This window comes from Eurytemora carolleeae, unplaced genomic scaffold (genome assembly GCF_000591075.1).
Source record: "Eurytemora carolleeae unplaced genomic scaffold, Eaff_2.0 scaffold240, whole genome shotgun sequence".
In the NCBI taxonomy this organism is placed as follows: Eukaryota; Metazoa; Arthropoda; class Copepoda; order Calanoida; family Temoridae; genus Eurytemora; species Eurytemora carolleeae.
Genome location: NW_019396183.1, coordinates 225,174 through 240,299, shown reverse-complemented (window position 1 = coordinate 240,299; position 15,126 = coordinate 225,174). Strand labels below are relative to the sequence as shown.

Sequence of the window (15,126 nt, the reverse complement as noted above, 5' to 3'; positions counted from 1 at the left end):
AGGTATTGCAATGCTAATTCATAACAAAGACGATATCCAATTCGTCACTGAATTCCCATGTTTTTTGGGACACCCTGTATCTTCCTGCAGTAGAAATGTTCAAGTCACTTTAGTAAAGAAACCACAAATGAAAATAATCACTTTAAAAAAATATAACATACTATCTAATTTAAACCCGATTTTAATCTAGTTTTGCCATCTTGGCATGGAGGTTCACTTGAAATTACGCTTACAGTCGCCTGTAAATGATTTAAAAATTAACGAAACCCTGCGAGATAAACTATTCGAATTCAGTGTAAAAAGACGGATCTTTTGATACCAATTTTTGACCATATTAGCAACTTTTTTTGGTCTATTTTTTTCTTAAAATAGCTCTCAGCTCGCCATTTAAAAAAATGTTTGATACGTTTTTTTAAAGAAGTTCTTGGAATATTTAAGCGCATATATCACGTGCATGAGAGAAAAAGTGAAAAATCGACCCTGTTGGTGTTACTTACCTATGTATCCCTGAGCAATCGATGCAGATAAAAATACCGTAGGTTATACTCGCCCATGTTGGGTTTTTAGCACCACAGTCGAAGCAAACCTAGCATTATAATACATAAAATATCTTCATGTTGATTGATTTTATACCAGTAAATTGGACATCTAAAAACTACATTCACTACCCGCTGAAATTTTTTTTATTACTCAAAGAAATACTTTAAATTGGATATTATGAATATTAATTAATTTCCTAGAGAAGAATTATTGTAAAAAGGACTTAGGAGTTCTAATTAGTGAAAATTTAAAACCGAGTTGACAGTGTCAGAAAGCAGCAAACACAGCTATGGCTGTTCGAACAGATTCTGAGAGCTTTCATCTACAGAGATAGAATTACATACATAAATCTGTACAAGACATATATAAGACCTCATCTTGAGTTCTCCTCTCCAGTCCCTTAGTAAACTTCCGATGTTGAAAGATTAGAAAAACAGGAAATACAAGGAACCAATTATCAAACAAGAGAAAAAGAACTTGGCCTGACTAACACTGGAGGAGAGGAGAACATACACCGATCTTGTACAGACCTGTAAAATCATACTTGGAATAGATGATGTGAACAAAAAGATTTGGTTTAAGATGTATGGTAACACTGAGATGAAAGTAACCAATGCAAGTGAACAGTCCCTCTGTATAGTAGCTACCAGACCAATTTTAGATGTAATGACTTTTTTTCAATACAATAGTTCTGCATTGGCATGCACTACCTGATGAAGTAATCTATTAAGCCTATCTATGGTCCTGGAAATGGTAGGATCAAGATGGTCCCTTAGAAGTTCCTCTTCAAATTAACAAGTTAGCAAAATAACAAGTACCCCCCCCCCNATACTGGACAGCCCCTAGCCTATCCTGGCTGTGGCGGTCGACCCAGAAATTGTTTTAACCAGTGCTTAGGATCAGGATCCAAGGGGCAAAATATCAAAATATACAAGGTCAAAATATGAATTGTGGGCGCAGCGCCCGGTTCCCTAGCCTATACTGAACCGCCCCTAGCCTGTGCTGGCCGTGGCGGTCGACCCAGAAATTGTTTAATCAGAGCTTAGGATCCGTATCCAAGGGGTAAAATATCAACCAAATACTAAAAACAAAAAAAAATCTGCTTTGATAAAAAAAACATCAGTAACTTATAAAGACATAACTTGGATCCAGATCCGGACCCATTTTATCCAGTGCAGATCCGGATCCGCATCAAGTTAAATGGATCCTAAGCACTGATTCTAACCTAAACTATAAGCCTGAAATAATTTAAAACATTTCATGTACCAATTGCCTCACCCTTAAGTAATAGCTACATGCTAAATAGTGCAAATCTTATTTTAAATAAATTTACTAAAACTCTTGTAAAAACTGATAGGGGGGGGGAGGTAAGACCCAAAACTGAATTCTCTAAAACAAAGACTAATCCATCTAAACAAAGAGCTTTCAGTGTAAATTCAGTTAAGATTCAAGCTGTTGTGAAATGTTTACTTTTATATAAAAAATATATAATGAAATAAATTAACATTTACTTAATTTACCTTGTTGGCCGCCGCTGAACGCAATCTTTTAAAGATTTGATCAATATCATTTTTGCCAGGAGCGTCAGCCATGATTGCAAATTTCTGAAAAAATAAAGCATACATTATCATCAATAGTTAAATGTCAATTTTTAAATGCGATAATAAGTAAATTAGGGTTTGTCCTAGAGAACGATTAATGGACCCCTCCCCCCTCCTATCAATTTTTGAACTCTTTTTTAAAACATATATCCTTTTAAGCTTTGTTTTATTTGAACAACCCTATGACTTTTCGGTACATGTCGTCTTATTTTCTAGTTTCTACGTAGTGTTACAAACCACGTAGAACACTTGTTTATAGTAAAAGCGCAAAACTTAAAAATTGCCGCGGTGTTAATTCTCCAGTGTTTGACCGATTTTTGAGAGTTGTTGGCGCATTTTAGTTTAGTTTAGTAATTTAGGCGATTATGTCTAATGTGGATCGGCGGGTGAACGGGTTTATGAACGAAGAGGAGGGTGGAAGTAGAGTTCACTCATTAGGTAAATTTTATATTGTTGATTCAGCAGCTCTTGTTCTTTGAAAGAATGTTTTAAAAATCAGGGTGTAGTTCTCGGTCATCATTAAAACATTTTTAAGGAGGGGAACAGCACTGTTGTCTGTTAGAGACGGGTCGGCGGTGTTCTCGGCTGGCAGGAAACGCCTCCTACAGTAAAAGAATTCAGAAAACCGTTGCACAGCGGAAACTCAAGCTTAGTTTGGATCAGGGAATTAAATTCGTTTCTAACAGAAAAGTTTTCAATGTCTTACGTTATATTATTATATTATGCCATTAGCATTTGAGAAGTGTCCGATATTTTGTAGTATTGGGTCTGTCCTAGTATACGATTTTTGGCCCCCCTGGTCCAAAAATCGTATACTAGGAAATTACCGTAGTATTCAGTGAGGCTTCACAAAGATTATATAATTTCACGCCGATTTAACGGTTCTATTCTTTTCCTAAACAACTGCCTTCCAAACACAATTTGATCTATTAAACATTTTTTGCGCCTTTTCTTTTTTACATTTTTTTGTCGGCAATGTGTTTTAAACGAGTAAATTAATAATAGACAACTACGTAAGTATAAAGATTTTTTGATTATAGACGAACACGTCATTGATTTCAAATAAATGAAACCAATTGTATCTTGGTCTGTACACTTTTAATTCTTGTGATTTTTCTTTAAAAATGAAGAGAGCAATATAAATCATTAATTTTGAATAAACGAATTTATTTCTTACGTAGAATTCTCCGCATATCTATATATGCGAGTTTCATAAATCGATGATTCAGACGGTTAGAGTGAAGAGGAAGAGGTAAAGTTCATTTATGCTTTTTCGGTAAATTACAATTTTGGCAAAAAGTATGATTAGCAAATGTTTTCTAATTTTTATTCTGAACATTCCCATTCATTACGTAAGTTAAGTTTTGGCTATGACAGAAGATATATGCAAAAATAATAACGACCCAAAAACTTCGTGAATTGGAATCTTTTTCCAAATTTTGAATTTTTTAGAATAAAGATATTTCAAAGTTTGATTAAAGCACATTTCATAATACAGTTTTTAAATCTTGGAAAAATATTGAATTGTTTCTAAATCCGACCCTAAAGATTAACAACAATTCCTGCAGTTATTTCATAATATTATTATTAATTGTTAATAATTGTAGACGAGAGAGTGAGGAGAGTGGAGAAACTGACACCAACATGTCGGATACTCCGGATGTAGATCTTTTCCAGCTACAGATGAACACCCTTAGGTGGTAAACTCTTCAATTTTCAGAAGAAAGGGGGAGTGTATAATGCCCCCCCCCCCACCTCTTATTTTGTCTGAGTAGTTACCTGCCATTTATTGCCTTCCCTAATCCCTTTATTACGAAATTCAAACAAAATTTAATTGAATATTATATTAAGCAGAACCAATGTCTTAATTGTATCAGATGCTATGTTTGCAAAAAAAATAAAGAAATCAAAGACGATTTTGAAAAGAAAAGAGTAAAAAATATAACCAAATATATAGGATGTCAAAAGTCGGCGCGAATTAAAAAGACGCTTAAAAATTCCATGTTTCTGGAATTGGGAGGAAATATTCCCACAACCTTTTTTTTATATGTTTATGTATGTTATATCATTTTCCTTGCACTTTGCATGTGCTTTGTTTATCTTATAACTAAATCGAAAATATAATTTTCAAATTCTTAAAATTACTATTAAAAGAACTATCTCATAAGTTTTAAAAGAGGGACATGAGCGATTCACTGTGGTACCCTGGAAACCTGAATCTGATCATTACTGTTGATTATTACTTCGTTTACTTCAAATACTTTCTCTAAAGTGTCAAAACAACAGAACCCTACAAAGTAAATAAGGCAGTTTTATAAAACTAAAAAATGGATATCTTATTCATTCTTGATCAAACTTTTAAGGGTACCGTTGTAAATCGGACACTGGAAATTACATGTATAGTCCCTTGATTTTTATTATGTTCCAGGCGGTACAAAAAACACTTTAAAGTGACATCTCGGCCAGGGATTAACAAGACGCAGCTAGCTGACTCTCTCACGAGGTAAAGTTATTTTTATCTCAACAAACTGTCATCAACCATAACATTTTTTATCGTGGGTGTTAGACAGGGGAGTATATTCTTACGTCTCCCCCCCCCTTCCTTCCCTGGGCCGAAAGAATTCAGGGAATAAAAATCAAGAAAAAATGGAGAAAATAAAGAAAAAAGAAGAAAAACATTATCTTATTGGGAAAGAAATATTCTGGACCAATAATGGGGGCAATTAAACTATTAGTAAGAATATACTCCCATGGTGTTAAGTGGAATAAACCTAGCAAATTTCATTTAAACTTTACCAATTTAGTTGCTAAATATGCTAGAAGAGATGTAAAAAGTCATTTTACTTAATTAGGTGACTTAGGCGTGGATTCCTTCTTATTTATTTCAAATTATTTTAATTTTTATCTTTATTTTCTTATTTATATTTACACACCTTAAATGTTAATTACTTTGCTAGAACCCCACTCGTGATTGTTTTTTTTTTCTGTGTTTATCCCCCCCTTTTTTTTTACCTTAGTTGGGTTATCTTTAATGAACTTCACACGAATTAGCTGTTTTTGGGGAAAGTTACCCCACAACCCTTGTAACCCTCCCAATTGTTTATTAAATAATTTTGCTAACTGTAGAAGCAAGTTGGACCGAGAGAAACCGGATACTCCCGCGGATACAGACTAGACCACCGAAAGCAAGATGGCCGACCTGACCTGAAACAAGATTGCTGAATCCGCATGAAACAAAAATGGCGCGAGTAGGATGCAAGATAAAACCCGCCAAAATTTTGGCGCAAAATGATGCCTCTGATTTTTTACTGTTGTATTAAACACTTGTATTTATATTATATTTGAATATTTTGCTTATTGTTAATTTATTCCTTGGCCAAGACTGACATAATTTTTTGGGCTGCTACACCTTCCTTCAACCAAAAACACGAAATCGTGAATATATTTAATAGTTGTCGGGCAACAAGTGAATCATTTTACATTTTATATGAACCGCCGCTATCGTTTTTGTATTTTCTAATCTTTGTTATAGTGAAATAATAATTTTCTTCTTGAATTATGTGAGTAGATATTCTAGAAATTATTATATTTATTTATGCGTTGGTCTCCTGTTTAAAGACTGATATATTTTAGTTCCTCTGTGTGATGATGAAAACAATTAAGTTTGAGATCAAATCACATTATTTTGTTTACATCAAGTAAATATTATGTCTCTGATGTATGCTTGTATTTAATTGGTTTATGTATGAAAAAGAAATTGATATTTTTTACAAATATAAGTTTGGAACTTTATATTTTTTTGTATTTATCATTATTACATAGAATTTATGTCAATTATTTTAAATTGTTATGTATGTAACTTTTTCAAGCAAACACATTTATTTGGCTGCAATATTCCTTTGCGTAAATAAAATCATGTAATTTGGGGAAATTTTTTATTTCCCTAGAACTAAATATCTTAATCTTACAAGTTTCCACATTTTGTTATTTATAATAGTTTATAGGTTATTTTTAAGATGCAATAAACTAAATTAAGTTACATAATCTTTTAAATGCGATACAATCTACTATTCATAATTGATTATGATTATATGTAGTATTGAATATGTATTAGAAATTTTTTTTGTATTAAAACAAAGACTCAAAATTTGTTATATTTTGTTGGGGGGGGGGGGGGGGGATTGGCTGGGTTATCAAAACAGCTGATTATTTCGGGCATTATTTTGTGAAAGTTAAATATACTATACAGTACAAGAAAGTTTATTTAATTCATGTTGTATAAACTTTATTGCCTGTTTTTGTATGAATACCAATCTAATAAAACATTTTTATCATTATGCTATAAAGTAAGGATTTCAGAAAAAAAATGGGGGCCCTGTAAAGAGGAAAGAATAATGCCGGCTGACACAATTTGTTTTCTTTACTGGAAGTTGAAAAGATTGAAGGTAGGTACAGTTTAAATGGAAAATATTGTATATTTCTTCTTTAAACTTTTAGCCGTTATAAATACAATGAAAATCAGAATTTTGAAAGAAAGAAATATTAATATTTTTAGCCTGTTACCCCCCGGGGTTCCCATTGTTAAGCCAGCTACAGGCTAACATATATATATGAGTAAAGAGATTTAGTATGTAGAAAATAGATAGAATAAAGCCCTTTAGGACATGATACTTTGACGGAAGGTTGACAGGTAAAATAATAATAGAATATAGAAAATAGATAGAATACAACCAGGTTGAGCTGAATAACTGCAGTTCTGACAAGTAAAAATAGAAAATTTAACATTTAAACCCCCATGATTATAGTATCCTAGGTCCGATTAGTTTAAGATGGATAGTCACGAGGGGTTGCTATATTTCAGAAGAATTGATGTTATCAATTATTGATTGATTGATTGATTTTTAGGATTCAGTGTACTAGGAATTATACTGCCTTCGCTCAAGGTATTGATTAGTTTATGAATATTTCTTAAAAATTTTAAAACTTCGTTAACCAAAATATGTTCTAGGATATTTTTTATCATAAAATTTATTTGTTAATTAAGTTTCATTAGTTGACATTTAAAATGTGTGTTTCAGAGCAAAAATATTTTTCCCGATGTTTTGGTTGATATTTTGTGGTGCGCTGGGGTAAATTCAAAGACTTATTGAAGCATGAAAAAACAGGAGAACAGAAGGAACATCATAAGTTGTAGTAGTTTATTTGAGTCCACAGAGATGAAGATAGCAAGGAAGAGAAGAATTGAACCAAAATGGAGCAGTCAGACTGGATCAACCTAGATGGAGCAGGGTTGTTCCAAGGGTTAGGTCACCATTTTGATGATATTCCAAGATTAGGTTCATTTTACTGTGGGTGATGGCTTCTCTTCTCCCCGCTGATTTAAAAAAAGATTAGGTATAGTTTAGGTTGTTGGTAGAGCTTGATGAGTAGTTTCAGGATAGAGCAGGAATAGTTTCAGGATAGAGCAGTAGTAGTTTGAGGGTAGAGTATGTTGTTTTATTTAGGCTTTAGGCGCATCTCTACCTCTGTTGCGCTGGGGCAAAGATTTATTGAAACAGAAGGAACATCATAAGTTGTAGTAGTTTTTTTGAGTCTACAGAGATGTAGATAGCTGGGAAGAGAAGAATTGAACCAGAATGGAGCAGGGTCGATCATTTTGTATATATTGGGCCTTCTGATGCTAGAGCAATTATCAGTCTTATTTATATCGATAGATAACAATTACGATTACAAAATAAAGTACATGGTTATTCATAATACATTACTGGTTCATTATTAACAATTATATATTTACTTGTTGTGAACTTGATTTAATGTTAAGTTTCTTTTATACTAAAATTAAGGAAGGTTTGACCTGAATAATTGGTCAACTTGGGATCAAGTCTAAAGATAGTTACGGAGAAATTGGACAGTTGTTTTTTTAACTTTAAATTGCTTTTATTAACAAACTGTGTGTCTTTACTCATGATTTTAGAGTATTAATTTAAACCATGGAAAGTCTGAAACTAAAACTTGCTACATTTGCTACTTGAATCTGCATATTTTGCTTATACGGATTATATGCACTGAGCCCGCGATTTAAAAGCTTCGGCTCGAGTCTTAATTCCTTAAACGCAGCTTTAAGACCCAATCTTAGACCCAACTCTGACGACAGCTTGTGTCACGTGATTGACAGCTGCGAGATCTTAGGCTCGACTTAAGGAGTTAGGCCCAATGAAAATAAAACCGACCTTGGTTGGTTTTAGTGAAGAATAAGGCTCAATGTTGGGTCTTATTCTCATCAAAACCCGGAATGCGCCAATTCCAACTATGAAAATCCGCCAACTACAACATTAAACCGGTTTTATGAACTNCCCCCCGATCCCTCTAAAGATGTTTTTTGCTTTTGTTCTAAGTTTTATCTTTTTTCTTAATTTATGGGGGAAAATATTTTTTTCGAGAAAAAACGCCGTATGATTATTTTCCTCTGAATTCTTAAAATTGGAAAAAAATATATATAGCCCTAGATCTTTTCAAACTAGAAATTACCAGATAAGACATTTTTTCTATAATTTAGTTTTAAACCAAACATTTATAGTCTATCTTATTCAAATAAATTTGGTGTTTGTTTGGTAAACTTGCTTTGTATTTTTAAATAAATATTTTTAAGGCCATAAAATAACAAAAAATAGGCACTGTGTTTACAATGTTGTAGATAGTAAAATATTCATCAGTTTCTTATTATACTCCAGGTAGTCAGGATATTCGCCATTATCTTGTGTGTTTTAATATTTGTCTTATTTGAGGTTAATGTTTTTACAGATTCCGTAAATGCATATGTGAAATGTGTGTTAAAAATTAACCTTTTTAGTCACAAGTTTACTTTAATTCAATATTTTACTACTTCAAATCAGTTATTTTTATTTGGGGAATAAACATTAAAAAACGATTTAAAAAAAACTGGTGGAATTTGGAATTACCAACGTTTTTTTTAGGCGGACTAAGAATAGATGTCGTCTGTGACAATAGAAGAAGTTGATCGGAATTTGAACGGAGAAATCCAGAATTGCGGATTTCCTGAAATAAGAAATGGCGGATTAACACAATCGCAAAATGGCGACACTGTACACTTGGAGATAAGTAAAGAGAATGAAAAGAAGAAGACTGAAAAACTGTTCAAGGATCTAACCGTCAAACCAATTCGGATCCTTCAGGTATAATCAATAATTAATAAAACATAATTTTTATGAGTAAGTCGTTCTGAGTTTAACTTAGCTATTAGGTTGATTGATTGATAACATAATATGATTGATTGATAGGAGGAACCACGTCACAGTCTGAAGAAGACGATAAAGTTCCGATTAAAACCCGAAAATCTTCATCCATTGGAAACTCAGGTTGCGGGACATGGGGCAGAAAAGACCCAAGTAAGTTTTTAGGTTTAAAAGCTGTCAACGAAAGTTCAGGTGACCCGTGCCCTTCATTTTAAAAGTTGTTTTCCCAATTTCCGATTGTACCCTTTAAAAGGAGAGACCAAACTGAAAGTGCAGTATTGTAGAGAAAACTTAAAGATTCATTTGATACTAATGAGACATTTTTCACATGTACAATTTTTAAATAAGATCGTAAAATCGTATTTTTCTAGTTGTTTCAGTCAGCAGAATGGAAGTTTTTTTTTCCCAATTATTTAATAACTCGGACAAGACTTTTAAAAGAATTATTTTCTAGACTAATTTGCTGCCTAGGAACATATTTCTTAAAATAAATTATCGATGAAAGCCTTAGTAGAACCGTAGAATTATTTCATTATCATCATTTCCTTTGCTGTTTCTATAATTTTATTCCTAGATTTCTTCAAAATGTCGTCTACACAATCAAAGCAAATAAAACCTCCAACAAGCAACCCTAGCTAAAAGAATTTGCATAAACCTGCTAGATTTTTAAATGTATTTGTTAAAGAGATTTTTTCCCCCAGGACATGATCGGGTTGTTAATAACTTATTTTCCATGATAAAAGTTCATTATTTTTCTCAACCTGTTTGTATACATGCAACTAGAATTTGTTACATGTTTTATCCATGTTATTTAATAATGGTAAAAACACATTTCTTCTTCAGACTGAAACAACTGATGAAATATTAAGTCGAGTTTACGCTCTTATTTAAAATTGTACACAGTATAAATTTATCATTGGTATCAAATGAACCCTAAAGTTTGCTCTTTATTACTGCACATTTAGCTCAACTACCATGTCTAGCCGGTCTCTCCCATTAAAGTTTTTCTCTTTAATACTGCACATTTAGCTCATCTACCATGTCTAGTCGGTCTCTCCCTTTAAAGTTTTTTTTTCTATAATACTGCACATTTAGCTCAACTACCATGTCTAGCCGGTCTCTCCCTTCAAAGTTTTCTCTGTGATACTGCACATTTAGCTCAACTGCCATGTCTAGCCGGTCTCTCCCTTTAAAGTTTTCTCTAAAATCAATTTGTCCGTTTCTTTTCTTTTTCTGTTGCGTTAATCTACAAGTCCTTTTCTTTTGTAAAACCGCAATATAAAATTATCAATTTTCTGATCGCATAACACGGGTATTACCTTCATCTTTGATAAATCAAAGGTTTACAGAGTACCATTGCGAAATTGTCATGTATGTTGATTGTAAGATTTACAGAACTAGAATTTTGAAATAATTTCTATTTTATTTATTTTTTTTGGTGGGGGGGGAGTTGGTTATACTTTTAGTTAAAAAATTTAGGGAGGGGGACTTTTTTTTTACCAAAATATTACCACGAATGCCTACTGTTCAGGGTATACACCGTGGACTTCTACTCCACGAGGCCGGGTATGTTCTAAAACCGGTTCAAGCTGCTCCTAAAGGAGAGCGGGAAGTACAATTCTACCAGCATATCTCTACCTCACCTCGTCAAGTTGATACAGAGTTCTATTCGTTTATTCCAAAGGTGAACAAGAATTGGCAGTTTTGTATTTTTATAATTTTTTTTTTTAATGTTTTCCTTATTATGCCAAAAACCTTTTTTTTTTTAAATACAGGGCCACCTACAAAGCCTTAAACCGATCCTACGGTTAAATTAAATATTTTGTCTTGATAAATATTTTGACAAGGTACAAGTTTATGATTTCAAAGACGTAAAAGAAAAATACTGAATAAATTTGAAGTCTCATCTTTTGCGGCTAATCCTGTCCTAAATTCAAATGATTTCGAGGGTGTATCCTGTATATGTTTAAGAGTTAATTAATACATGAATGAAAAATTATATTTTATTATTTCTGGTGGAAATAATAAAAGATTGGACATAAAAGGCAAGTTTTGTAATTCTTTTTTAAACTTATTCAAAGTTTTATCAATTTTTGTCTAATTCAACAATTAAAAACCTAAAAATAAATAGTTGCTTCTCAGTACAAACCTACATAACTTCTGGGGGGGACATCCCCGGGCAGGCACTAAGTCATGAACAGTATCTTATATTGGAGAATATAACGCAGGAAAATAAATCTTATTTAGTTAACGATGAATTTTTCCCGCATTTAGTCTCACAATAGTTTGTTCCGAGGGAAATAAAGGGCATTTTATCCCGGCAAAACTTGGCTTCCTGTAAATTTTGTGGATATTCATGAAGTTTTCCCGCACTCTTTTTATTAAGAAAAAATTTATTTGTTTTTAAAAATTATCAATGAATTTTAGATTTAACGCAGCTGAATTTTACTTAAATCTTCAATGATCTCCTTAGCTCATTTATATTCTGTTCTGTTATCAATTTAGACAACATGTTTCTTTTGATCTGATTTTTCAATTATTTTAAATTTCAATGAATGATTCCTTTGGTCTAATATTTATTTGTTTATTGACGTTTGAATATTATCAGGACTTGTATTTTTTTAGACTTATCAAGGTTTATGAGTGATAAACTATGTTATTCATGAAATTAAAGATAAGATAATTGCGTACAGGATTTTCGTAGACCATGCGTCATGGATATAAAAATAGGCGGGAAAACCTATGGTCCTGACGCAACTCCGCAAAAGAGGATGCAAGAGGACTCCAAGTACCTTGGTACCAAGAAACCTTTAGGTAGGCGATAATTTGCGATTCTTCTCGAGGATCTAAGTTAAGACGAATGATTGTTAAATCCTCACATCTCCTGACAAAGTAACTATCAGTTCTGATTGCATCCTCACGATTGCACCCCTAACCCCCAGTTGTTTTATTTAGGCTTTAGGCGCATCTCTACCTCTGTTGCGCTGGGGCAAAGATTTATTGAAACAGAAGGAACATCATAAGTTGTAGTAGTTTTTTTGAGTTTACAGAGATGTAGATAGCTGGGAAGAGAAGAATTGAACCAGAATGGAGCAGGGTCGATCATTTTGTATATATTGGGTCTTCTGATGCTAGAGCAATTATCAGTCTTATTTATATCGTTAGATAACAATTACGATTACAAAATAAAGTACAGGGTTATTCATAATACATTACTGGTTCATTATTGACAATTATATATTTACTTGTTGTGAACTTGATTTAATGTTAAGTTTCTTTTATACTAAAATGTAAGGAAGGTTTGACCTGAATAATTGGTCAACTTGTGATCAAGTCTAAAGATAGATACGGAGAAATTGGACAGTTGTTTTTTAAACTTTTAATTGCTTTTATTATCAAACTGTGTGTCTTTACTCATAATTTTAGAGTATTAATTTAAACCATGGAAACTCTGAAACTATAACTTGCTACATTTGCTACTTGAATCTGCATATTTTGCTTATACGGATTATACGCACTGGTTAGTGGTTATATCTTTAAGCAGAGTGATCAAATATTCAGATTTAATGAAATCGGTGCTATTCAGTGATGTGTTTCTAGGATGAAGGAATTCAGCGTTGGGACAAGAGCTATGGAATGAATCTATCCAGCGATGGTGTCGGAGAAATCCTCCAAATATTTCTCAATAATTCAACAAATCCGCCAAAATCCAAATTGATTGCCAGCTGTTTTCTCAAACTGCTTCAGGAAGTTGTGGATTTTTTCGAACGACAAGACGTGTATCACGTGTTTGCGAGTTCTCTTCTTTTTGTCTATGATCTCGATGCTATTGAGACTGATACCAACCGACTTGAGAACTTCGTTCGATTAAAAATGATCGATTTTGCACATGTTTTTCCAGCTAATGGAAAGAAAGACGAAAATTTTCTTTTTGGGGCTCAAAATCTGCACAAAATATTCAGAGAATTTTTAAATGGTTAAAAATTCGGATGATGTGATATCTTAGGTAATTTAGCCCAAATTTGGATTTTATATTTTTTTATTATTTTTTGTTTCCTTTATGAGCTTTACTTATCATGTCTGCCAAAAATATAACTGTGATTTGAAAAACGTTTCCTATGAAATCAGAACTGAAAACTTTAGAATGGTGGATATCGAGATTAATGCTTGATCCTCTCTTTTTCTTTATCTCGAGACTAACCTAATCTTGTACTTGTATCCTGAAAAGTATATAAAATTCAACCAATCATAGTCGCGTATCAGAATGCGGGAAATTTAAAATTTTTGGCGCCATTTAAGATTAATATACAAAAACGGACTTACTAATTTTTGAAAACCCGGTTTTTGATTTTTCTGTACTACAGGGTGTCCCACATCAAATTAGACCACGTCAATGGTTCTAAAATACGATTTGGGGGACAAATCTGAATATTTAAAAACAATGAATCATATTGATAAATTAGATAAGACTAAAAGAATCTTTTTTTTTGCAGAGAATGCTAGTATTATGTGCGTATTTTGGCGTTAAAGATTGGAGATAATCTAATATGATACGGGACGCTCTGTATATTAAAAAAAGTGGATTAAGATTAAGCAAGAAATTAAAAGTGTCCACATTGGATTTTCGGATTAAGCAGTCGGGATTAAAGGTATCCCATTCTAAGGTTCCCAGCTCAGTTTGTTAAAAAGTATTTTGTACAATACATTACTCGCTTTACCTAGTAGAATTTCAATTTTAGTGATAAACATAGAAAATAATTGAAATTCAATGAGACATAATATTTTAATTTTGAAAAACTTCTTTTAAGGCTGTTAATGGCATCATTTTGTTTGTTTCCCTTAAGGGGACTGCCCGTGTAATTTCGATTAAAAGTTACCATTCTCAATATGCTGTGGTACCCTTGAAACCTTTATCTGATCAATAATGTGGAAGATGCTGTCGTTTCTCAAGGTTTGAAAATGTTTTGAAAATTACCTGCAGTAGAAACCAGTTTTTAATATTGTGAACATGGATATCTAATTAATTATTAATACTTTATCAGACAAAGCTTTAAAGGTAATCGTAATTGTAAATCGGCAAATGTCATCTTTAATTGAAACTAAGCCCCCTTTTATCAAATTCCTTCAATAATTTGAACTTTTACTAAAGTGCATAATCGTCTAAGTTTAGGAAGTAATTTTTTTCAATAATTATCATAATGAAATTAAGTATATTTTGTATTTATTTCAAATTATTATTTTTTTTATATTTGATAATGAATTGCGCAGCTGCATCGAGGGAGGAAAGGCACGCTTCTTAGCTTTTCGCTCACCATTTCTCATTTCTCACTTATTTTCTTCCGGTCACACCTGTTTTTTGTCCGGAGATTGTTTCTGTGTTATTAAATGTATTTTTTTGTAAAATTAAAAAAATGTTCTCCTAAAATTTAAGCAACAGCTGAAACTTTACATTTAAGCTGTAACTTTACATTTAAGCTGAAACTTTACATTTAAGCTGAAACTTTACGTTTAAGCTGAAACTTTACGTTTAAGCTGTAACTTTATATTTAAGCTGAAACTTTACGTTTAAGCTGAAACTTTACATTTAAGATGTAACTTTACATTTAAGCTGAAACTTTACATTTAAGCTGAAACTTTACGTTTAAGCTGAAACTTTACGTTTAAGCAGAAACTTTACATTTAGGCTGAAACTTTACATTTATGCTGAAACTTTACATTTAAGCTGAAACTTT

The 15,126-nt window shown here is 32.4% G+C and overlaps 3 protein-coding genes across 3 annotated transcripts in view; 2 read left to right on the top strand and 1 right to left on the bottom strand.

Moving 5' to 3' along the window:
• LOC111697481 (ADP-ribosylation factor GTPase-activating protein 2) overlaps positions 1-5,610 on the bottom strand; it is an 18,004-nt gene extending 12,394 nt beyond the window's left edge. The window contains exons 1-4 of the mRNA XM_023467501.1: positions 5,606-5,610; positions 3,504-3,509; positions 2,061-2,147; positions 498-586 (exon numbers count right to left, since the gene is read on the bottom strand). Of these exons, the coding sequence (XP_023323269.1) occupies positions 498-586; positions 2,061-2,132 (161 nt within the window). The 5' untranslated portion in view covers positions 2,133-2,147; positions 3,504-3,509; positions 5,606-5,610. The remainder of the gene's footprint in view (positions 1-497; positions 587-2,060; positions 2,148-3,503; positions 3,510-5,605) is intronic.
• Positions 2,430-4,673, top strand: LOC111697493 (histone deacetylase complex subunit SAP30L). Its single transcript, XM_023467516.1, has 5 exons — positions 2,430-2,579; positions 2,677-2,804; positions 3,323-3,393; positions 3,749-3,838; positions 4,570-4,673. The coding sequence occupies exons 1-5, from the start codon at positions 2,507-2,509 to the stop codon at positions 4,646-4,648; spliced, it is 441 nt and encodes a 146-aa protein (XP_023323284.1). The 5' UTR covers positions 2,430-2,506; the 3' UTR covers positions 4,649-4,673.
• On the top strand, positions 5,243-14,164 carry LOC111697480 (inositol polyphosphate multikinase). Its single transcript, XM_023467500.1, has 9 exons — positions 5,243-6,586; positions 9,116-9,334; positions 9,440-9,547; positions 10,926-11,182; positions 11,526-11,622; positions 12,088-12,208; positions 12,560-12,612; positions 12,995-13,541; positions 14,059-14,164. Exons 2-8 carry the CDS (start codon positions 9,131-9,133, stop codon positions 13,373-13,375), a joined length of 1,221 nt encoding a protein of 406 aa, XP_023323268.1. The 5' UTR covers positions 5,243-6,586; positions 9,116-9,130; the 3' UTR covers positions 13,376-13,541; positions 14,059-14,164.
• Positions 14,165-15,126: the final 962 nt, after the last annotated feature.